This window comes from Diabrotica virgifera, chromosome 6, assembly GCF_917563875.1.
Source record: "Diabrotica virgifera virgifera chromosome 6, PGI_DIABVI_V3a".
Taxonomy (NCBI): Eukaryota; Metazoa; Arthropoda; class Insecta; order Coleoptera; family Chrysomelidae; genus Diabrotica; species Diabrotica virgifera.
The window spans coordinates 205,192,634-205,219,277 of record NC_065448.1 but is presented as its reverse complement, the minus strand read 5'-3'; the positions used below and the strand labels follow the sequence as shown (position 1 = coordinate 205,219,277).

Below are 26,644 nucleotides of genomic sequence, written 5' to 3'. Positions count from 1 at the left end.
CTTTAAAATTGTGTTTGGCAGAAGTCTCTGTAAATTACAGTTTCCAAAATATGGTTTTTCAAACTTCGATACTCACAGCGATTTTGATCCATTTTCCTTGTTGCTTCGCAAACATTGTTCTGTAACTTTTTTCTACGCAGCTTTAGGTGGTATATGCAATGGACATTAAGTAGGAAGAAAAGTCAATTGCCTTAAAAATGGTCTATTGTAGAAGGCTGTATGACTATTTTTAAGCAAGATATGGTTTTTGAAAATTGTATACTTTTAATGATTTTTGATATATTTTTCGATTATTTTTCAATTTCTCATTATAACTTTTTTTATTGTATATTTAGGTATATACATAGTGCAATGAAAAAGAAAGCCTATTTTCTTTACTTTAAAATGGTGTATTTTAAGAAATTCTAGGATTATTTTTAAACAAGATATGCGTTCTCAAAATGTGACATATACACTTGCCACAGGTCCCAGTAAGCAGGAACCATATGCGAACTTTTTTATTATTAACTTTATGAAAAAAAATTATTCCTTATAAAATGCTCTGCATAATCTAAAACCTGAGATGCAATCATCAGATATAAAATTTTATCAATAGTGTACGAGGTATGTTAAAAAATATGAATTTCGCTCAAGAGTGAAGTACCTTTATATTTCACAATATCGAAAAGTGTTATTAAGAAAAGTTATTTGGAATTAAAAATTATGTTATAATATGCAGCTATATTCTTCTAATTAAAAAAAAAAAAAAACATTTAAATTTTTTCTCAAATTACCCATACTTTTGGATATCCTACGGATATCTTGTTTAAACATAGTCCTAGAATTTTTTGCAATACACCATTTTAAAGCAAAGAAAATAAGCTTTGTTTATTGCACAATGTATATATTTAAATGTACAAGGAAATAAGTCATAAGAAGAAATTTAAACAATAATATCAAAAATCATCAAAAGTATAAAACCTTGAAAAAGCATAACTTGCTTAAAAATAGTAGCACAACCTTATACAATAGACCATTTTAAAGGTAATTGACTTCTATTTCTACTAAATGTACCATTACATATACCTAGAAATGCGTATAAAAAAGTTACAGAACAACGTTTGCGAAATAATGGGGAAAATGGCCCTAAAAATGCTGTGAGGCATATGCTATATCTATATCCATGAGGAAAAAAGTTATGGGGCAAAAGACAAAATTGCTTTCTTTGGTGTTTTTTTCTTGCTTTTCTTTTGAATATATTTTTGTAAAAAAAATATTTTTGACTCTAAAATATGATATTTCGATAGAAAATTTAACCTGGAATAACTTTCCTGTAGACGTGTTTGTACCAAAAGTCCATAGAACTCACCCTAATTCACCCTGGGCCTAGGGACTAATTCGCCCCTTTCTCAAAAACGCACCTATTTAAATGGTAGCACTCCGCGGTTTTTTCAAATATAGAGGTCCATTGACCATATGAGACAATAAAATCCCATTAACGTTGTAGTTCCTTTTAGCTCTCTTATTTTGAACATAATCAATAGCCTAAAAATACATGGAACGTTTTCGTAGTCAGACGTTCCAAATTTTTAACCTGTTCCACAATTAAAACTTCCCCTGTTCCAGTTGACTTATATTGCGATTACAGAAAAGCTTTCTCATTCTGTTAAAAATTGACTGTGCAATTTCAATGTGGCATCTTATTTCTTTTGCCCTATTAATATCTTCTGTGATCCATGCTCCAAGGTATTTGGACAATGATATTTGCTCAATTTCTTTATTATCAAGAACTAGGTAGCTTAACCTTGATGTTTTGTGCTTTTGTAAATACCATGAACTTGGTTTTATTAAAATATATTCTTGGTTCATAATTGTTGCAATGTATATTTTAGTTGTGGTGCAAGGTGTTGCAGTTTTTCTAGTGTTCCTACCAGAAGGACAGTATCATCAGCATATCTTATGTTATTAAGTGGCTTACCGTTTATTATTAGGCTCTCACTGACAATGGTGATAAAATAGCCCATTGACACACCCCATGGTGAATCTGGATATCCCAGTCAGTTCATTTTCAACGTTCACTTTCACTGTTTGATTTCAACAGAAGTTACATATAATTATAATGTCTCTACTGTCTATGTTTTTATTTAACATAATTTTTTAAGACAATTATGCTGCACTCTATCAAAGCCTTCTCGAAATCAATAAAACAGGCATATACTTCCTGATTCCTATCTAGGCATCTCTGCGAAAGAACATGCGCTACAAACAGTGCATCCTGTCTTCCAGACCTTTCCTATATTCTATTTGTGTAATACTTATGCCTACATCTAATTGCTTATGTAATCTATTGTAAATTACTTTTAAAAATAATTTCAAGACAAGACTAATTAAGGCTATTGTGCAATGTTCATTGCACTCCTCTGCATTGGCTTTTTTGGGAAGCAGTATATGTTCGATTGGAGCCATTTTTTAGCATTATACCTGTTGTATATATGGTATTAAATAGATCCAAAAGAAAGTCAATAGATTCAATATCCACAATTTTGAGTAATTTAAGGTACCAGCGTTGATTGAAATATTGATATGGGTACCTCCAATACCTCAATCAACGGTACTAGTACACTTTAGAAGACCAAAAATAATCATTTTTTTCAAGAATTTTTTTCTCGGAACCTTTATTAAAAATGAACATCAAACTTTTTACATATTAATATATAACTCTTAGAGAGTACAAAAAATATCTTTTTCATTTATGCACGTACACTAATATTGTAGAGGGCGCAAAAGTCGAGTATTGAACACTCGAAAAATAATGGCGGACAGTTAATCTCAGGATTGGGATATCTGAAACAAAAAAATTGTACTGCATTTGAAAAGGGAAGGTTTCCTACGTGACAATTTACCACAATTTCACCAAAAAATATAAAATTAATATTTTTTAACCATGAAAAACTGAAGAAAAACGGGCCATTTTTTCACAAAAATTTTTCAAATTTCCATATAATCTTTTTTTTTGCCGAATTTTTCACTAACGGTGGTAAATTGTCACGTAAGAGACCTTCCTTTTTCAAATGCCGTACGATTTTTTCATTTCAGAGATCCCAATCCTGAGATTAACTGTCCGCCATCGGAACTACTTTTTTTTGAGGCCTCGACTTTGGCGCCCTGTACAATATTAGTGTACGTGCATAAATGAAAAAAGATATATTTTTGAAGTTATACTTCTTTACGCGCATATGAGGGTGAATTTTAATAGGATTAAAACCTTTGATCTCGGCGCAGTCGCATTACAACTTTGTTCTGATTGGATGTTCAAATGACATGACAAAAATTATCCAATATGGCAGCTGTATCACAGCTGTGGGACTGTGGTTTGGTTATGTATGGTGTATGGTTGTTGCGTTTTAAAATTTGTAGGAAGAGAAACAACAAACAAAAAGTTAGTTAATGGTTATACTGCCTTTTTAAATAGTTTTCATATTATATTTTTGGACTTATTAACATAGAAGAGATGGTTGTTGCATGTCAATGTGAAAGCCCATCAAACTGTGACTAGTATGAGTGCCGCAAAATTACTGATAAAAAACCTATTAGCTCGAAGCCGTAGAGAACTGTGGATAACAACAATCAACCGGGACGATCTACGATCTCGCTTATTCAAAGCTAAAGAATCTTACACTGGTAAGTGTTTTAAAAATAGCAGATCAAATTTTGTTATGATATTGTCAAATTGTGAAACGTCAAAATATTTATATTTCATTTATTAACATTAATATTAATAATACTTTGTGTAAATTGTGCAATTTGAAAAATGTGGTTTGTTTTTTTTTTAATATTTGGCATTGTTAAGTTTTGGTTAAATTTTGGTAATTGTTAATTTTTTGTATTGTAACTGTTAAGTAGGTATATTTATTTCGTTGAAATTATATTATAATAGAAGTATAACTTCTTACGTGCGTACAAAGTACACACACATTCTTTTTGTATTCTCTAAGAGTTAGATATTAATATGTAAAAAGTTTTATGTTCATTTTTAATAAAGGTTCTAAGAAAAAAAATCTTGAAAAAATGCTTATTTTTGGTCTTTTAAGGGTAAGAACAGAACAAGTAGGTCGCGGTGGAGGTGGAGGTCGTGGTCGATGTCGATATCCATGTAAAACAAACATATTGTAGTGAATGGAAGAGAACAGAGCAGGTAAGTTGCGGTGGAGGTTTAGCGCGATGCCATCCAGGAGGTTTACATCGAAGCTTTTGAAAATAAAATGAGTTTGTTTTACATGGATGTCTACTGCGCGGCCTACAAGGATGCTTCCCTGTGATTGGTCCATTTGAAGCCAAGTTGTCATTACCTGCGCTATCTGAGTTGATACTTTTTATATAATCCATTTTTTGTATATTGCTACTTCCGCGCAGTAGACATCCATGTAAAACAAACTTTTTTTATTTTCAAAAGCATCGATGTAAACCTCCTGGATGGCATCGCGCTAAGCCTCCACCGCGACTTACCTGCTCTGTTCTCTTCCATTCACTACAATGTGTTTGTTTTACATGGATATCGATATCGACCGCGACCTCCACCTCCACCGCGACCCACTTGTTCTGTTCTTACCCTTAGTGTACTAATAGTACTTAATGGGAAAAAACCCGGGAGATATACGAGGGTGGATTGATATAAAACTAGCCTTTGATAGAAAAAACATGTTTTTTGGGATTAAATCGATTTATTTCTCAACATAGTCCCCTTTTAGCTCGATACACCTAGTAAGACGATGTTCCAATTTTTGGCTCCGAGCCATTTTTTTAGGTTTGGAAGCAGGAAAAAGTAGCTGGCGACAAGATCTGGGGAATATGGTGAGTGTTAAACCAATTCATAGCCCAATTCGTGTAATTTTGCCGTGGCGACGGCCGATTGGTGAGCTGGTGCGTTGTCTTGGTGAAAGAGCACTTTTTTGCGTGAAAAACCGGGGCGTTTTCGACGGTATTCGGCATCGAACCGATCCATTAATGCTGCGCAGGATTAGCCATTGATTGTTTTTTCTTTTTTCAAGCAGTCGATGTGGATGATGCCCTTCGCATCCCAGACAGACAACAGTCGCCATCACTTTGCCGGCCGAATGTGCGATTTTGCCTTCTTCGGCCTTCGTCGCGTTTGCGTCACTGTCACAGATCACTTAACTCTCTTAGATATTTCACGCAGGTATCTCAAGGTCATCCTAAACAAAATATCATTTGGAGTACCGATTCCTTTTTTAAGATGTCGCTATGCACTGGAGTGAAGATTTCTTCTATATCACTGGGTGCATTCGGACGACCACAGCGGCTGGACAGCTGAGCCAGCGGTAGCGTTTAGACGACACCGCTGAAAGTCAGCCGCTGAGAGATTTACTAAGCTTTCCCTATCACCGCTAGATACAACCACTCAGCCGATTTCTGATGACAGTCAGCCGCTGTGGTCGTCCGAACGCAACCAACTGAATCTGAGTGTCAAGTGTCATTATAATTTGTCAATTGTCATCATTGTCAGTATGTCTTATGCAGTGATGTGGGAGGTCTTATGTCAGTAAAGTCGGATTTATAGTTTGACGTAGCGTAGACGTAGACGTAACGTAGACGCACTGGAAAAGATCAACACCGAATTTTGTGTACTCCTGTTTATAAATGAACGCAAGCGCCTGACGGAGCGTAAGAGAAACGTAACGCAACGGAAGAGATGACCAACTTTCATCTTTTACAGTGCGCCAATCATGAGGCAGAATTTTGTTCTGTCACTCAAAGTGGACCCGCCCCCTCAACCCTTTTGTAAAAAGTTGTTTGTCCAACATATTCGAATTTTGTTAATTACATATTTGTTAAATACAATGGGTGTTAAGTTATTAATTTATTAAAAATATATCATAGTGTAATTTCAATATTTCAGATAAAAATATAAGATATAAGTTGTTTATTAGCCTGTTAATTCGGGGTTATCGGTTATATCCACACACATACGATAATAATTAAATCCAATGAACATTTTAAAGACCAGAAAATGAAACAACATAGTTGGAAATTCCACGGCAGCAAGGAGCATACCTTCGTTTATTTCCTAATCCATTGTAACACACAAAACAGATAAATATTTTATAAATAATAGTATAAATAAATAAACACAAAGTTTGTTTACGGTTCGTATAATTTATAGGCTGTGTGTTGTTGAAATAAGTCATTGTTTCTACTCATGCGCAAGCGCAAAAATTACGCTATGTCGAATTATAAATTGACATATTATTTTCTTACGTCTCCAGTCCGTTTCTTACGTCTCCGTTGCGTCTACGTCTACGCTACGTCAAACTATAAATCCAACTTAATGTTTATTTGAATAGGTGCGTTCCAACGAACTGTCAATACGGATGGAATAGGCATGAAAAAGTTCATGCGGCCAACATACAAGAGAGATATAGAGAATGGCCGGGAAAATTTGACAGGCCGTGTAATTTGAGTTGCCTATATCAACTTAAATCGGGGAAATATAAAAGTAACATAAAAACATAATCAAGGACTTCTTCACTTTATACAAATTTAGTATTTAAATAGTTTTAAAATTATTTAACTCCCAAATGCTTTAATAAAGTATTTGTTTTGATAAATACAAATAACAATTCTGAAAAGTATTTAAACATCAAGTATGGTACTCTGTACTCTATTTACTCTGTACGTACAAAAAAGTATTTAAATTTTAAAATATGTACTGCCAATCAGCCTTCAAGTTAAAATATCAGGTCCATTCAACGAACTGTCAATACTGATTCAATCGGGTCCATTTATATAGGCAACTCAAATTACACGGCCTGTCAAATTTTCCCGGCTATTCTCTGTCTCTCTCTAGGACCTCTCTTTTGTATGTTGGCCGCAATCTCGCTTCACTATTTGAATGGGACGGGGCCATTCCATCCGTATTGACAGTTCGTTGGTGCGTTCGGACGACCACAGCGACTGGACAGCTGAGCCAGCGGTAGCGTTTAGACGTCACCGCTGGAAGTCAGCCGTTGACAGATTTACTAAGCTTTCCCTATCACGGCTGGATACATCCACTCAGCCGATTTCTGCTGACAGTCAGCCGCTGTGGTCGTCCGAACGCAACCATTGTTAGCAATAATAAAAAATCCTGATTTAGATATAATGGATTCAAATACAGTTTTTGAAACAAAACGAATGTGATTTAGTGATTTGAAGATCAGTTTGCATTGTATCATGAAGTCATAGATTATATCCAAAATCCAAAATCAATTCCTAGCTTACATTTGCATGGTGAGTTCAACAATTATTTGTTATTAGAGAACAAGTAACACAGTTAGTGGTGTAGGGCTAGGGAAGCAAATGAATGTAACACCAAGTAAGTAACCCCTACTGAAAATATATAATTAATAAAAATTATTTTAGGTGAAGTGAATCATGGTATAAACTATTATATTATTTTTTTTTGTTTTAGTTGAAAATCCTTCAACAAGTAGATATGCACACATGTTTCAATCATTTGAGGTACCCTTTTGTAGAAGTATTTGGAAGATAACTATTAATAATTTCATTTGTAAAGATACGATTTGTAAAAAAATATATACAAAGCGGTTCTGCTGGTATTAAATAAATAAAATACGTTGCCATGTCTTATTTTTTTCCAAATGGTATTTTGTATATTTGAAATTAAAAATAATTTGCATATTTTAAATGCAATTTTTTTTTCAACTATACATTATGTTTAAATATTTTAACCTAACATTTTCTTCCCACCACAATTACATTTTGAAATTCCCGCTTGGATTAGTTCCGATACAGGCGACTTGGAGCGCTGTTTTTCATATTTAAACAAAGCGTTATCGTGAAACATCTAGAGGAGGTAGGTGATCTGTGGTCACTGTGTCGACTGTTCTTTGGTTTCCGGTGTGTAATAACGCAGCCAAGTTTCATCAACGGTGATAAATCGGCGAAAAAAATCCTTCGGATCGCGCCGTATCATTGCCAAAAGCGTCTCCAAAGTGGTCACACATTTTCGCATTTGGTCGATTGTCAGCAAACGCGGCACCTATCGCGCGGATAGCTTTTCCATGTCCAAATGATGGCGAATGATGTGTACGCGTTCCTAGGAAATGTTTAGGGCCTCTACTAACTCGCGGAGCTTGATTCGACGATCTGCCATAATGACCTGGACTTTGTTGACCAATTCCGGCGTGGTGACTTCATTTGGCCTCCCCGGGACGCTCATTATCAAAAACACTCCATGTACGACCACGAACAAATTCAGCTTTCCAAAATTTTACTGTTGCTAACGAAGGTGCAGCCTCACCATATACTTCGTCCAGGTCGGCTTTGATTTGCACATTCGTTTTCCCCGTCTTGTGGAGGAACTTAATCACCGAACGATACTCGATTTTTTCCATTTTTCCGAAAACACAAAAGTTGTTTGCATCTGACGGCTGTAAAAACCAAACTAATAGTTTTTTGAAATGAGTGAAAAAGAATTTCGACAACGAATCGAGTAATCTGCTGACCGAGGTACTCAGTACAGAACGGCATTTTCATTTTTAATAGTTTTTTGGATTGAAATTTTGATAGATGTCATGTCATGAATGGCAAATGTCAAAACCGAGTGCAATTCGGTATCAAGTAACGCCATCTATCAAGGGCTAGTTTTATATGAATCTGTCCTCGTAGTGCACCTATTAGTAATTGTTTTTAAAGACACATTAACTGAGATAATAAGTGATTATATTTTCTTACATTCCGTATTACAATAAAAAAAGCTTAGTTATGCATAACAAACCTTACAAATACTTTACCAGCAACTGCTGGCCCATCTCCAGTTTTTAAGTAGCCAATTTTGAAAAGAGCACACAAAAACATCAGGAATGAGAGTTCATGGCCCGTTCCATAATCAATCCTAGTGGCATTACCAAAACCTTCTATTAAATAAACACTAACTTCTGGTATAGTTTTGTGCAAATTTTCTGGAAAAATACTGTGAAGCAGTTCTGCAGCTCCCTAAAAGTATATGCATATTTATATAAATAGCCATAGCAAGTTTCATAATGAAAAAGTGATTTACCAGTGCCAAATATTCCCAAGCCCCATAATGACTGCAAATTTCTGTAGACCATAGACCTTATAACCAAACGCTTCTCAAATAAACTGTCTTATAAAAAGTGACCTAGTAGTATAGTATAGTTGATCCAAAAGATGGCATAACCCAGACATCCAAAGTGAAAGTTATCCTTCAACACCAAATTGTTTTATATGGTCCACACAATGTCCAGAAAAGAGTCACACCATTTTGAGCGTCGGGTTTGGGGGGGGGAGGGGGGAGAAATCGGTAAATTCGTAGTTTTTTAAGTTTTTCGCCAATATTTCTAAAACTATGCGGTTTAGCATGAACAACCTCCTATACAAAATTGTTCTACATTAAATTTGAAATAAAAAATGCCCTATGCATCATCTTTTCAAAATGAACGGTTCCAAAGTTACGGAGGTAATATAGTATAACTGGTCCAAAAAAAGGCCTAACCCAAACATCCAAAGTAAAAGTTTTCCTCCAACACCAAAATGTTCTATATGGTCCACATATTGTTCAGTAAAAAGTCACACCATTTTGAGCGTCCGGTTTGGGGGGGAGATGGGGGAGAAGTCGGTAAATTAGTAGTTTTTTTACGTTTTTCGTCAATATTTCTAAAACTATGCTTTAGCTTAAACAATGTTATATACAAGAATATTCTATGTGAAATTTAAAACAAAAAATGTTCTATACATATTTGTTATAAAATCAACGGTTCCAGAGTTACGGAGGGTGAAAAGTCGAGGTTTTCGATACTTTTTATATTTTTTGGGCAATATTTATGATATAACTATACCAAAAACCCAGACATCCAAAGTGAAAGTTATTCTCCAACACCAAATTGTTCTATATGGTCCACCACATAATGTTCAGAAAAAAGTCACACCATTTTGAGCATCGGGTTTGGGGGGGGGGAGAGGGGGGAGAAATCGGTAAATATAAAAAGTATCGAAAACCTCCACTTTTCACCCTCCGTAACTCTGGAACCGTTGATTTTATAACAATTATGTATACAACCTTTTTTGTTTTAAATTTTATATAGAATATTTTTCTATAGAACATTTCTTACGCTAAAGCACATTTTTAGAAATATTGACGAAAAACGTAAAAAACTACTAATTTACCGACTTCTCCCCCATCTCCCCCCCAAACCGGAGGCTCAAAATGGTGTGACTTTTTACTGAACAATATGTGGACCATATAGAACAATTTGGAGTTGAGGGAAAACTTTTACTTTGGATGTCTGGGTTAGGCCTTTTTTTGGACCAATTATACTATACTACCTCCGTAACTTTGGAACCGTTCATTTTAGAAGGGTTATGCATAGGACCTTTTTTATTTCAAATTTAATGTAGAACAATTTTGTGTAGAGGGTTGTTTATGCTAAACCGCTTAGTTTTAGAAATATTGACGAAAAACGTAAAAAACTACGAATTGTGTGACTTTTTTCTGAACATTATGTGGACCATATAGAACAATTTGGTGTTGGAGGATAACTTTCACTTTGGATGTCTGGGTTTGGGTCTAACTATACCATACTATAGTATGACATCAAAGAAGATACCTCGTGATTTTATTTTTAATTTTTATTAGGAATACGATTTTATTTTGAATAAACTGTTTTATTTCAGTTAGGTTTAGGTGTCTAATTGCATTACCAAATGTATTGTCTAATTGTATTGCAAAATATGTTATTTTACGAGTTTATTACAAAAAAATAGAAAAATGTATGAGACGAACAATAAGGTATGAAGAGTTGAAGAAGGGATGATGATTAAAACAATAACAAAGTTATTTTATTAACTTTACAGTATTTTTCGCAACATAATTATTGCTTTAAGGCAAGCAAAATGGTCACTTGGGTGTAACGTTTAGGCCGGGGGAGGGGGAGTTACAGAAAAATGTTACGGTTTGTTACATTGGGAGAGGGAGATGTCAAAAATCTTCGAATAGTACTTGAAGATTAAAAGAACCCTTATATAAATTTTTTTATTTCTATGTTTGCCCTTATCCTATAATAGTTTTTACTTTTGTTGTACTCTTCTGTACCCTTGTTGTGATAAGGTAGGAAAATTATTCTAAACATGTGTTTTCTTAAAGTGTATAGAAATGAAATTGATTCTATCCTTGTGCTATATTATAAAAAATTAGTCCCAACATACTATAGAGTGAATGTTAAGAGTTTCTCTCGAGTGAGACCGAGTTCACATTAAAGATGAATATCTAAAATACCTATTACATGCATTGTTATGCCAAGCAAGAAACCCTTTTCAGAAATTGTAAATAAGATAATTTTCAGTTGCTACTGGATAGGACTCTAATATTCAGACAGTTGAAAAATTCACAGCCATGTTTGAAGATGTAATAGATGTACAGTAGAAACTGATTATCCTTGCTTCTCTGGCCTAGACGGGGCACAGATCATTGCAAATCACAGATAATCCTAACATTTATTTCTTATAAATAATATTTATGTACGTATATACATAAATATGTACCTACCATAAAAAGATAACAGAAAAAAATAAATCTTTCATTATGAGTCTTCCTCTCGGCGTATAGAGTATTCGTCGAGTGATTTACGTTGGCCCTATTTTGATAAAATCTCAAAAATTCAATTTAAGTAATAGAAACGTAGCACGGATAACCCACAGCCCAGATAATTCACACTCGGATAATCGGGGTTCTACTGTATTACTTGAGACAAAGTTTCAAATTTGAGTAGAATATCAGAAAATCAAGAATCCTTATGGCTGAAAGTCCTAAATAAAATATTTAGTTGATAAATCAAAATAAGAGTTTCAAATGTCAAAGGATTTGAATCTAATCAAAGAAAAGAACTGACAAAATACTGAAACCCAATGCCAAAGATCTTTTGGATATTATTGAAATGTTATTTTACTGCTATTTAAATTAGAATCAGAAGTTCTATGCTTGTGACAAGATTTGAATGAAATCATTGGTGCTATGAATTAACTATTTTTTTCTTTAACTATGGTCGAAGCCAAACAATAAGGCTCACACGAAATTTTCCCCTTGTTGCCATATTTTAAATTTAAAAATGCCATTCCTATCACAGTGAGGATTTCATTGGCTAGAAGTAGTGATGTGTATATATTTATGACGTCATTATTATATTTGATGAGATGGTAGATGGTAACTGACATCAGTCATAATATTGGAGGTTAAATCTAATGTCAAATTATTGTTTTCAAATTATATTTTATTTATTTGGTTTATTTTTTAACCAACTTCACTTTCCCTTCCCTATCCTTGATTGGTCAATTAGGTTCGTAAAATTTCTTGTTGTATGTTTAGTTTAGTTAGGCATTAATTTTAAGAAATGTTGCTGGCTAAATGGGCACGGCTCCCATAAAAGAAAAAGAAAAAAATAAACAAACAAAAATCTTACATAACCTTCTATAGGACAACATGACACTCATATCACAGACAGTTATCTCTGTTTCACACTCTTAAAGACAAAGAGAAACAGTGTAGCTGATAGCTGCTGTGGCAAAGACATATATATGTTTTTTATTCGGCAACAGGGATTTCCTGCTAAACTTAATGGTAGCGAAAAAACTAATATATGAGGAAAAACTTGATGAATTTGTTTGCCGTCAAGCTTGTACCGGTGGGTTATGATGTCATTAAATCTATGACGTGCATGCCTAAGTGTTTGACTTTTAGTTTACACATTATTTGTAAAAATAATGTTTTTAACTACTACACACCAGTGTTCGAAATGGATCAGAACACATCAGAACACTATTGTTCCTGTTCATGAATAAGTTCAATTAAACCACTGCTACACACACATAAAAACATTATACCTAATAGGCATTGTTATTCAAATCATACCAAATATTTCATGAAAACTGGTTTTGAAAACTATTTTTGACTTTTTTATTGATTTTTTTATATCCCAAAAGGGTTAAAACAGTGATAAAAAGAAAGAAACTTACATCTTTGACTTTTGCAAACCACTGTTTAAATGCTTGATTACCAAATCTTTGTGGTTGCTGAATAGGAGGAATTTCATCAATCCATGTGTCCAAAGAGTTTAGAAGACTGCAAATCTTATTAATTTCTTCAGAAGCATTAGCACTACCAGCTGAATTAGTTTTGCATTTAATTGCCTCATTTAAAGCACAAACAAATCCTAAATATTCCTGAAAATCAATCAGTAATGAAATTAAATTGTAATAAAATTCTATGCCGATAAGCAATTAACTCAGTGTTTAGTCTTTAATTATACCAGGAGTCTAAACTCATTAACAACTTTGCTGGGTTTAGAGATATTTATAAATATGTTTCATAGTGAACCTTTGACACAGTCTGTTACAACACAATGGATACAGCCAATCGTTAGTGTAATACGAGGTCTATTTGTCTCATAACGCAGCAAGTTGTTAAGATTTTCATGTAAAGTAACCATAACTTTGAAAGAACCCTGTATAAGATAATAAAACTTTTTATTAAGCTAATGAAAATTATAAGGAAAATGTAAATTCAAAATTATAAATAGATGTTCCATTAAAAAAACATTTCAATAAGTTTCAGTTTTATGCAAAATTTGAAATTATTTTTAATTTATCTATGCTTTATGTATAATTCAATTTTCTCTACTCCTTCTGACAGAACAGAGGTAACAAACTCCACTGTATAAATCAATACCTTCTATTTAAAGGCTCCAATACGTGTTGGACCAACTAGTTGGACTAAGATGTACAGAACCACTTAGTGTAACTTTGGGATCGGTGTCCAGCTTTGGTCTACAAACTGAATGATAATTAACTCCACTGTATAAATCAAATACCTTCTATTTAAAGATCCCAGTACATATTTGACCAACTAGTTGAACTAACTTGTTCAGAACCACTTGTAGTAACTTCCGGATTGGTATCCAGTGTTGTTCTACAAACTGAATGTTGTCATCTTTTTGTGTACATATCAAAGGACCACCACTTCGAGGAAAACTTGTAAAATGGATAGGGATAAGTAACTTAATTAGGTATATTTATAGGGTACTACCCTATTGTACCTTAAATAGATCATTATTTTTTAAAGTTACTATAAAACTTACATGATATGCTTCTGATTTTTCCCAATGTTGCATGTCACCCATGTTTTTAACTTGCTTGGTAGGAGTAATATATACATGGTTTTCCGGAAGTACAGCTAAAAATGAAATATGTATTTAAGTAGTTGTATGAAAGATCAGTAAATCAAGGTTCATTTTTCCTTACATTGTAGATCTACTTCCAATAATTGTTAAAAAGCAATAATATTTAACAGAAAAAATTTTCTCTACTGTGCTTTCTTTCTGCTAATTAGTTTTCAAATGGTTTGGTTTAGAATATTTTTTGTGACAACTTTGAACTTTTAGTATAGTGCTCCTTCGATTCATGACAATGCTTTTTAAAGGTAATCCTATATAAATTTGAAAAGTACCAGATATGATAAGATTCATAAACTTTAAAAAGAAGAAATTACATATTTAAATTTTTACCATTATTGAGTATTATTTTATTAGCATTCATTTAGGTGTTTTTTTAGAATTACCTGTGTCATTTTTCCCATAATTCATCATTATAAAGGTGTACTTATCTACTTATTGGATAATTTTACAATAAACCAAAAACAATTTTTAACCTATTTGTATCTTTCACTTTCCTATTTTATTTTAAAAATAAACATTAGTTTTTTGACATTGACATTGAAAGGTAATCACAGGGAAAGAAGCGACGTTGTCAGTTTTTTTTTTCGAGGGCATAGGCATAGGTATTTTTTTATTTAAATTTGATAGCTTTGGCATTGGCTTTGGCAAGACCAATTAGCCATGGGATAGGTAAAACTTTTTTTTATTTTATAAACCTACTCAAAACAAATTAAACAAGAAATAGTAAAGGAATATACGCATGGAACGTACCATCGTACTACCGAGTTCATGGCCTAAATAGTGCATAATATCATATACAAAAATATATATAGTGCATAATATAATCTGTATATTATACACGATGTCTTTCGTGAAAATAAGAACTTTGTAGCTTCTCGAGAACCTAGGGCAATTTACTATTTTTCCACCTACCTCTACCGAAAGTATACTTTTCCGGACATGATTGTAGGTATAGGGTACAAAAGTTGTACTTTTCCTCCCTAGGGATGAAAAGTAAAAGTGACGTCATGGTATTTCATTCATGAAATATAACTATTGACGCCCTGTACAATATCTGTTTTCTATTACGTAAGTATCTATGCATTTTAACGTTTATTTATAAAACACCCTGTATTTTGCAGAATGGTAAAAAACAGTAAATTGTTATTTTGATTTAACAATGTCTACATTAATAATTTTACTTATATTTGACAGTTGACAGTTATATTGTACCTACTGTTAGTTTTAGTTCTAATAAATTTTGTTGGTTAGTTACATAAATAAATTAAGTGTGTGTGTGTTTATGTTTTATTGGCACTGGTTTAAGCAACCAACTGGCCAGTCAATGTGTTTTGAATTCTCTCTTTTACAAAATATATGCTTAGTATCTAAATTTAAAACTATTAGTACTACTGTTTTTTTTTTACTGTTTTTTTTATTATTTTTTTTATTATATTTTTTAACATTTTTTATTTTTTTTTATTTTTTTTTTATTTTTATTTTTTTTTTTTATTTTTTTTTTATTTTTTTTTTTTAGTTTTTTTTTTTTTTTTTTTGTATATTTTTTTTATCGCGCTAAGACCTAAACCCGATTCAACCTCGCGGAGGTTTAGATCTTAGTAACTTTTTATTTTATTTAATTTTTTTTTTTTTTTTTTTATTTTTTTTTCTTTTTTTCTCAGAGCTTTAATTTTAAACAATTAACATGGTTGTATAAAATTTTATAAACATCTAGATTGTTTGATTGTAAAAGGTATATAAGATTAAAAGGAAATTGTACATTAACTTGAACTAGATTGGCAAAAAAGTTTGATATTTCAATAAAATGTAAAGGACATTCTAACAGCATATGTTGTAGATCAGCTAGCTCTCCACATAAACATTCATCATTATCTACAAGTCCTATTTCTCTTTTGTAGACTGGAGTCAGACAGTGATTACTTCTTATTCGACAAATAGTTTTGATAAAGCCTTTGTTGGAAACTTGATTAAACCATGTCTTGATGGGAAGTGTAGGCTGGATTTTTTTGTAATAATTTCCTTTGTCTGAATTATTGTATTGTTCCTGCCATTTCGTCCGTTTGATAGATCTCATAATAGAAATTATGTCTCCCATAGGAAGTTGATAAGTATGCAGAGTGGATTCCTTCGTTGTTGCTTTTTTAGCCAGATCATCTACTATTTCGTTGTTTTTTATACCAATGTGTGCTTTTATCCAACACAATATTATATTTTTGCCCGATTTCAAAGCTTCACTGTTCATTGCTATGATGTCACTGATGATATAATTTTCTGCAAAATTATGTACATTATATTTCAATGTCTTTACAATGCTTTGGCAGTCTGTAAATATAACATAATTGAGTTCTTTTTGATTAATACATATTTTGTATGCTTCTTTGATTGCAATAAGTTCAGCTGTGAAAATTGTCATTTTATCAGGTAATCTGTTGTTTATTTTTATACTTTTTTGTGGGTAATATATAGCATATCCAACTTTTCCTTCCATTTTTGAACCATCCGTATATAATTTCTGATAACTCCCCCAGTTTTTTTGTACACACTGAAGGTGGTCTATTTTAGTAAGGAAGTCTGTCGCACGAATATTACTTAAATGACAGTTAACTGGAGATAAATAATCTTCATAATTTAGCTTTCGAGACGAGCTTTGTTCAATTTGGTGTATGTCGCCAATGGAATTAGAAACGTTGAGGAAGCTTTCCACAACTAAAAGCAGTTTCTTTTTTTCCCAGTAATAATGAGTTAGGTATGAGGTGGTTAAATGAACAATTTTATTTAATAGCAGTTTATCGTTAACCGCTGTTTTAACTATAAATTTCTCACTTAGGTATTCCCTGCGTAATGAAAGTGGAGGTTCATTAAGCTCACATTCCATGACCAATATAGGTGTGCTACGAAGATAACCAGTGCATAACCTAAGTGCCTTATTTTTGATCCTCTCGATTTTTTGGAGTACAGAGTTTGATGCTGAGCCATAAAAAATAGATCCATAGTCTAAGATTGATCTTATCAAATTTCTGTATAGTAATATTGATATGTTTGGATCAGCTCCCCAGTTACTGACACTTACAGTCTTCATGATATTCATTGCATTTTCCATTCTTCGTAATATGTAATTTGTGTGTTCTTTCCAATTTAATTTGGAGTCTAAAAATACGCCAAGAAATTTTATTGAAGTTTTATAAGGAATACTAGTATTATCAAATTGTAGATGGCTTTGAGGAACATATCGTTTTTTAGTAAAGGTAACAATGGTTGATTTACTCTCTGATATTGTTAAGTTATTATCGGTAGCCCATTTTTTTATAATATTCAATGTCGATTTAAGGTAGTTATTACATCTATCTATTGACTTATTTTCTGCATATATCGCAACATCATCAGCGTACTGTAGGATTTTTATGTGTTGAGGAAGTTTAGTTTCTAAGTCAGCAGTATACAGTATATATAATATAGGACTTAGGATGCTACCCTGAGGTAGTCCCAAAGATGTGTATCGGGAGTTAGATTGATCTCCATTTAATCTAACGTGAACTGCTCGATTAATGTATAAGTTAATGATGTTCCATGTTACTATCTCGGGTATTCCTATTTCCAACATTTTCGCGTATAGTATGTGAAGATTAACGTTGTCGTAAGCCCCTTTTATATCTAAGAACAAAGTACTAACTGCTTTCTTATAAGTAAAGGAACTATAAATGTCTATTAAAAAGTGGCAGAGGCTATCTTGTGTGGATTTACCTTTTCTAAAACCAAACTGACTTCTTGGTAATAGGTCGTTCTTTTCTAGCCAAAATTCCAGACGGTTTTTAATAAGTCTCTCATATGTTTTTAGTATACAGGAAGCCAGACCGATTGGACGGTAAGAATCCCAATTCTTTGATGATTTTCCTGGTTTTAAAACCGGGATAATAGTGTAAACGTGCCAATCGTCAGGAATCTGAAAGATTTGATAGCATCGAGTAATGGATATTATCGGCACCTGGTGCTGAATTTGAGTTTTTCTTCAACGCAAAGTTTAGTTCAGTGGCAGAAAATGGTTTGACTAGGAAACGGATTGGTTCTGGATAGTCGTACAGAGCATTTAGTTGTAAATCAGGAATTACTAATTCTGCAGACGGCGGTGTGATATTTTGATGGAACTCTTCTATCCACGAAGCTTCCGACAGAATAACAGGGACTTTGTTCTTTGTTTTTCTATTTTTTATTCGGTTAACTTTTGACCATACATCTTTAATAGGGACTGACCTATTTAGGGATCCGACATAATCTCTCCAGCTATTTCTTTTAGTTTGTTTAGTGATCTTCTTGACATGTGCATCATCTTTTTTATACTTAAGTAGGTTTTCATGGTTTGGATTTTCTTTGAATATACAAAAACTTTCCTGTCTTCTTCTGACTGCTTCTTCACATTCTAAATTCCACCAGTATTTTCCTCTGGAAGTCGGTTTTTTTATTTTAAATTTGGGGATGCAGTAGGATGCAGTTGTATTTATATTGTGCAAAATTTGTTCATAAGAATTTATATCTTTAAATTGAGAGAATACATCTTCCGAATACTGTTCATATAATTTCCAGTCGGCATTCTTTAAATTCCACTTTTGTGAATATGGATTATATGTATGAGTTGGTTGATCCTCTAACTCTACTCTTATAGGTGTATGGTCTGAACCAAATAGGTCTTGAAGTGTTTTCCAAGTGATCAGGTGGTTTAAGTCAGGAGTACAAATGGTCAGGTCTATTGCCGATTTCGAGAAGTTCCTAAAGAAAGTAGGAGAGCCATCATTTTTGAATATTAAATTATTATCGTCTATACAGTCCATCAAGATTTTACCTTTCATATCTGTTTGGTTGTCTAGGCCCCAGGCAATGTGGTGAGCATTAAGGTCACCTCCTATTATAAATGGTCTTTCCATAGATGTTATGAAATTGTTCCATTGTTGTAACAATAACTTGCTTCCTGGGGGAACATACATAGATATAAATGTGACAGTATATGACTTAAACTTTATTTTTATTGCTACTTTATTGACGTTTATTAAATCTACTTTCATGGTGACTTCCTCGTAATATAGGTTTGAATTTATTAAAATTGCTGAGCCACCGCCAACAGTTACTGAAAAGCGGTCGTCTCTGACAATATTGTACCCGTGAAAGTTATAATACTTTTCTGGTTTAAATCTAGTTTCTGATAATAATGCGATATCAACTTTCTGGTCTTCTAATAGGTGGATAAGGTTTTCTCTATTAGAGTTAGCCGATCTACAATTCCATTGACAAATTACCAATCTATTCATTATTATATAAGAGAGAACTTAAAACTGATTGAATTGAATTTACTAGAACTGATTTTTCTGGAATTTCAAAATTTTTGTGATTTATATTAGAGATAATACTTGTAACTATATTTGATATTAATTCTGTTAATTCTTTTGATGGTTCATGTATTTTAGATCCTTGTTCTGGATTAAATGTAGATTGATACGAAGAAGAGGTGATAATACCACCAGGTCTGTTGGACATGGGGTTTAACTTTATTATTTTTTGATGTTCCATTGTTACTTGGTCTGGTGAGGAAGAGATAGGTCGTTTGTATTTTGGTGGTTTTATTATTGTATATCTATTTGAAACTGAAGGTAGAGCGAACTGATTGGAAGATGTTTGAGACGTGGACAATTGAGTAAAGGAATATGAAGAGGATGGTGCATTCATATTTGGAGTTTGATGAGAATTTATTGAGGAATTATTGGCTGCTATAGATGCATAAGTTATCTTAGGAAAGAGTTTAATTGTTTCCTTAAAAGATAAGCTGTTTTCAGACATATAATGTTTTATTTTCTTTTGGCGATCAAATTCTGGGCATATCTCCCATTCATTAGTGAAGTGTTCACCTTCACAGGATAGACATTTTTTGTTAAACGATGATAAAGAACAAGAATCGGAAAGGTGAGATTCATGACACTTAAAACAGCGAGGATTACTTTTACACTGCTTACTCATGTGCCCATACCTATAGCAGTGGTAACAGATAATTACCTTTTGCTGGTATTTTTCAACAGTGTGTAAGACATGATTAATTACTACATACTTTGGTATATTCTGGCATTTAAAAGACACAATAACTGATTTTGTTGGATTAAATATTACTTTGTCATCTGCTACTATTTTTCTTGTTATTCGTTTCACATACTCAACCGAGAATTTGCAATGGTGATCAAATTCCTTTATTCTATTTTTAAGATATTCTTCCGATATATCTGAATCTATATCCCTTACTACACCTAGTTTAAACAATTGAAATTTTGGAATGTATGCGGTCAGATTTTTTTGAATAAGGAATTTGGAAGTAACTAAAGCATTTGCGCTACTATAATTTTTAAATGAGACCCTAACTCGGTTGCGTCCGATTGAGTCAATTTTTTTTATATAATTGTCAATTTCTGGATGTAACGTAAATAGGATCTCGCCTATTTTAACAGCGTTTAATTTTCCTGTAAAATTTAAACTGGAGTTTTCAATGAAAATGTAAAAAGGTCCTAAATCAATTTTTTCGTATAAATAAACAGGCCTGGTTTTTTCTGGTTGATCTGAGTTTACTAAAGTATTTTGTTTTTCATTAATATTGTTAAGATTAATACTACTACTTATCTTATTTTGAGGCTGGTTGGGTAGAAATCCATTTAAATCTTGTAAATCACAGCTACTATCCATCGAATTCTCAATATCAGGCGGTTCGCCTCCACTAGATGACTCCATAGAGGAGTTTTCAAGTAACGTTTAACTTATGAACACTTTCAAAATGTAAACTAAATAAGGAAAAGTTTAACAAAACTAAACAAACTAAATTAGAACGGTATAAATCAAATAATCCGCCAAAAATTAATATTTTTCGGAGAGATTTCCAAATTTAAATTAACTTTGACATTTATTTTGACGTATGAAATAAATTAAGTAAAAATGAAAAAATGACTTGTTATTTGAGGAAGGTGGAAAAACCATATGGAAAAACATGGGAGTAAAGTGCCTTTTCCTCCCTTGAATGATTATCTCGGGAGGAAAAGTAGCACTTCCCTCCCTTGTTATACAAATAGCTATTACCATGCAGCCCAGCCCATTCCTGAGATCACTAATTCATGATAAGGATTCATAAGGAATGACTCTTGTTGTGAAATGGTAAATGCCTTTTTTAACATAGACGTTTTTATTGGCGGTTTTCTAGAGCGAGGTCTGGGTATGTTGGCATCCTCAGTATCCTGGTGATGCTTCCCAGATGGCACATTAAAAAGGCATTCAGTTGGCCATTGAAATCCAATTTGTGAGGTTTTATTTCTCCAAAAAAAATTCCAACCACGTGGGAAGAGTCCTGTGTTGCCCTGGGTAACATCCAGGCATATCTGGAACATCATTTATCCATTATATAAATATGTAACGTAACATAACCGTTCACATTTAAAGGGTTTTTACCTAACACATTTTGGTGGCTGAGGTATGCTATTTTTTGGCTTTTAGAACACTGATGATGGATTTCTTAATCCGAAAACGTTTTGTCTTAATGTGACCCTTATTTAGGGTATTTTAAAATATACCTTTTACAACAAATCTAGTATTTTTTACATTAAAAAGGCTTTTAAAAATATTGTTTCTTGTTTTGCCAATTGTTTGGAAGTTTTTGTTACATCTTCTTTAAAAGTTAATATTGTGTCTCTAATACCTATCATATTTTGTTGTCGCGAGTTCGACATAAGTAGTTTGATCCCGACAGCCACCAACACATTTTTAATATCTGATTTAACTAAGCCATTACCGAGCTTCGGAGGGCACTTTCGACTACTCTCGGAGACTGGATAAATTGCTGATGCTAAACACACTAGTTGTCCAAAAACAAGCCGCTAAAATGTCAATATCGAAGCATTGCGTGTGAGTGTTGATGAAGTCCAGGAATATCAATTCGTGGACAAGAATTGCAAATTTCAAGAAGCTCTCTACAGAGTATAACTACTCACTGAAATTCTGCATCTCCATGCTTACAAAAGTTCAATTGACACAAGAACTGAAGCCTAACGACCATGCACAGTAAAGAGAGTATGTTGAATGGATTTATTGAACATTAAAAAGTGGATAGATAAGTAATGATTTTTCAAGTCAAATCATCCTAAGCAATGAAGTACATGTTTACCTTAATTGTTTTGTTTTTCTTCTTCTTAAGGTGTCTTCTCCATTACTGAAAGTTGGCTATAACTACTTAGTATCGAATGCGTGTCCATGACTTTCCAGTCTCTTACATTCTTCAGCCAGGAGCATTTTCTTCTTCCTGGACCCCTTTTTTGCTTCCATTATGCAACTATTAATTATTGTCAACATTGACACTATTACAAAAGTTAACCATTTTAAATACCTAGGATGTTGGATAAACGAGACACTAAACCCTGATGAAGAAATAAAAACTCGGATAGAAATTTCAAGAGGCATTTTTATGAAACTTAGGCCCGGTCTTTTCACCTCCGAATAAAAGTTATTCGGAGGTTTATTTGACAGATTTACATGTAATCTGCCGGATAAACTTCCCAATAAATAGTTATTCGGAGGTGAAAAGACCGGACCTTATACTGAGTAATTCTCAGCTGAATTTACAACTAAGGATCAAGTAGAGGTACTTAAAATGTTATGTGTATCCTGTATTACTATATGGATTTGAAACCTGGATCATGAAGGTTAATATGACGAACAAATTATTATCGAGATGTGGTCAAATCGTAGAATGCTCAAAATATCATGGGTTCAACGTATTTCATGCCTTTCATGAGCTATTCTTTTTCAGACATAGAAGTCTTAAACAGAATAGGTCAAGGCGAAGGTGACTTAACGAAGATAATAAAAAGGAGAAAACTTTAATCTCTGGGGCATATAATGAGAGGCAGCAGATACTGTATACTGCAGTTAATACTTAACGGAAAGACCGACGGAAAAAGGGGAATTGGTAGAAAGAAATATTCATGGCTCCGAAACCTTCCGTCGATGGACTGGCTTATCAGCAGATGAATTGTTAGATGTCGCGCAAGATTGAGAACGATATCGGCAAATTGTCATGGAAGCTACCCACGCCTAAAATTTGGGCACGGTCCTGAAAGACGATGAGTCGTAGAAAGTTGTATTACTTTCTTAATCATCAAAATTTTCGTGTTTGGTGTTCTGAGAACCCTCATGTGATATCGAAAAAAAATGTATCCACAAAGTGTTACTGTGTGGTATGGATTTTGGACTGGAGGCACCATTAACCATAATTGTTTAAAAATGAGACAGCTGGAATAAAAGTAAATGGAGTTACCATTAACATTATTAGATATGCGCATGACACTGTAATCTTAGCAGAAAATATTGAAAATGTTCAGTGACCAGAAGAGCGGGGTAAAAAAAATACGGTCTAACAAGGAAGGCCAAGAAGACAAAATTTATGAGAATATCAAAAACAAACAAATAACGAGAATCTTCTCATAAATGGAACCAATATGTCGAACGAGTAGACCAAATATGCATATCTTGGAACAATCGGCAACTCTACAAATGATTACTTCCAGGAAATCAAAATCAGAATAGAGAAAGCTATTATAGTAGTCTGGGCTGATTATCGGAGAATAGGCCATTTTTGGGAAAAGTTATTTACGAGCAATTTTATTGCTGGAATCGAATTATAAGATCCTATATATTAATAATATAGGTATGCAAAGTCCTCAGATAGTGTGCTACTTTTTTTATAAACAAAATGGCGCACGAAAATCGTGTTTTTTTCAATTATTGCTCTATAACTCCGAAGATTTTAACTTTACAACAAAAACACTCAAATAAAAATTCACCGTGATTAAATTCTGCCGAGACGTGCTTTTCCCGATCTGCTCCGATGAAAATTTTCCTCGGAAAATGCGGGTTTTCCCAACAAAATCTTTAATTTTCAAATAAAGTTTAAGATAAGTAATTATCTACCAATAATTAAATAATTTGATGACTCAAAAGCCTTCTTGGTTTAGATTATAGTTCCAGAAGCTGGTGAAAATTAAACGAATATCTTAACCACAATTCAATTGTTAATTAATAATTTATGGTCGCAATAATAACCAAAATAATTATGATACACTGATTAAACTTTGGAATCTTATAAAGATGAGATGCCTATTTAACATTTTGTCAACAAAATATAAATTTTTTATTTTTTTGCATAATCTTTAAATGTTTAAAAAAAATAGTTATAAACAAATTAACGTTTCTCAGAAAGTTTTTATTATATTATAATTTTAAAAAATAGCTAAAATGCGCATTTCAAATATCTTGAAAATGAATGCTTTAAAACTTTTTTGCAACCATTTGCAAAAAAGTTATGAAACAGCAAAATAAACATACGATTACTACGGTGTTTATAATTTTTTTAATTCTTTCAAAGCGTAGAAGTGAGTTTAAAGTACAAGCTAATTATTTACAAAAAAATATCGATTATAAGTTTAATCGTTATATTTTAATTAAAGATTATAAATATATTTTTTTGTAATTTACACGCGCGAAAGTAGAATAATACAGTACTGTAGCTAAAATTTTCACTCGGAGCGACGACCGGCGGCCGCGCGACGTACACTTTTAATAAATAATGTATGCTGCGTATCAGTCGCTTCGAGTGAACATTTTAGCTCCGACTCTGTATCAGGCCTACTTTTGCGCCAAAAATTACAAAAAAAAAGTATTTTTAATCTTTGATTAAAATATAACCATTGCACTAATTTTTGACATTTTTTGTGAGTAATTAGAATGTACCATAGACTCACTTTTAAGCTTTGAAACAATTAAAACAAATTATAAACAACAGAGAAATCGTATATTTACTTTGCTGTTTCATAACTTTTTTGCAAATGGTTGGAAATGTTTTTAAAGCATTCATTTTCAAGACCTATGAAATACGCATTTTAAGTATTTTTAAAATTAGAATTTAATAAACAATTTCTGAGAAATGTTAATTTGTTTATAACAATTTTTTTTAAACATTTAAAGATTATGCAAGAAAATTAAAAATTTATATTTTGTCGACAAAATATTAAATAGGCATCACACCTTTATAATCTTTCAAAGTTTGATCAATGTCTCATGATTATTTTGGTTGTTATTGCGACTGTAAATTGTTAATTAACAATTGAATTGTTGCTAAAGTATTCGTTTCATTTTCACCGGCTTCTGAATTTATAATCTATACCAAGAAAGCTTTTATTTCACCAAGCTATATAATTATTGATAAATAATTACTGGCCCAAAAAAATTATTTGAAAATTCGAGATTTTGTTGGAAAAACCCACATTTTCCGAGGAAAATTTTCGTCGGAGCAAAACGGGAAAAACATGCCTCTATGTAGAATTAAATTGGGGTGAATTTTTATTTGAGTGTTCTTGGTGTAAAGTTAAAATCTTCGGAGTTATAGAGCAATAATTGAAAAAAATACGATTTGTCGGCGCCATTTTGTTTATAAAAAAAGTAGCACACTATCTGCGGACTTTGCATACCTATATTAATAATATATAGGATCTTATAATTCGATTCCAGCAATAAAATTGCTGGTAAATAACCTTTCTTTGTACTTTACTAATTAGACCAAGGTATTATAACTATTTTTTTTTTCAAAATTTAAAGATTATGCAAAGAAAATAAAAATTTATATTTTGTCAATAAAATATTAAATAAGCATCTCATCTTTATAACCTTTATAAGTTTGATCAATGTATCATGATTATTTTGGTTATTATTGCGATCATAAATTGTTAATTAACAATTGAATTGTTGCTAAAATATTCGTTTAATTTTCACCGGCTTCTGGCATTACAATCTATACCAAGAAAGCTTTGATGTCACTAAGTTATTTAATTATTTATTAATAATTACTTACCTAAAACTTTATTTGAAAATTAGAGTTTTTGTTAGGAGAACCCTCATTTTCCGAGGAAAATTTTCGTCGGAGCAAATCGTGAAAAACATACCTCTATGCAGAATTTAATTGCGGTGAATTTTTATTTGGGTGTTTGCGGACTTTGCAGGGGCGTCATTTGATAGGGGCAGGAGGGGGCATTTGCCCCCCCTATAATATTGGAATTTACAAAAAATACATCAATTTTATTACTACATAATGATTTATTTGTAATAATTAGGAAATTAAACTTTATAATATACCGGGTGGTGAATTGGAAAGCGGGCCATAGGAAACTCAATGTAAAATTCTAAGCTGTTAAATTCCTGCTTCCCTAATTATTTTACATCAAAAGTCATCAGAAACTATTTGTAGAGAATTGAATTCTCTATTGAAAACAACTGTTAATATTGTTCTATGAACAATAATTATTCAAAATTTTGTAAAAATATAATACAATTTTCAGAGT

The 26,644-nt window shown here is 32.6% G+C and overlaps 1 protein-coding gene across 2 annotated transcripts in view; it reads right to left on the bottom strand.

Moving 5' to 3' along the window:
* The window catches only part of LOC126887143 (serine/threonine-protein phosphatase 2A activator), a 29,372-nt gene extending 14,584 nt beyond the window's left edge, over positions 1-14,788 (bottom strand). Inside the window, exons 1-4 of one of the 2 annotated variants that reach the window (XM_050654504.1) lie at positions 14,627-14,788; positions 14,148-14,242; positions 13,027-13,233; positions 8,777-8,994 (exon numbers count right to left, since the gene is read on the bottom strand). In XM_050654504.1, coding sequence (XP_050510461.1) covers positions 8,777-8,994; positions 13,027-13,233; positions 14,148-14,242; positions 14,627-14,654 — 548 coding nt within the window. In that variant the 5' untranslated portion in view covers positions 14,655-14,788. Of the gene's footprint in view, positions 1-8,776; positions 8,995-13,026; positions 13,234-14,147; positions 14,243-14,310; positions 14,330-14,626 lie in introns of those variants that run through there. The other variant, XM_050654505.1, reaches the window with a different exon arrangement.
* Positions 14,789-26,644: the final 11,856 nt, after the last annotated feature.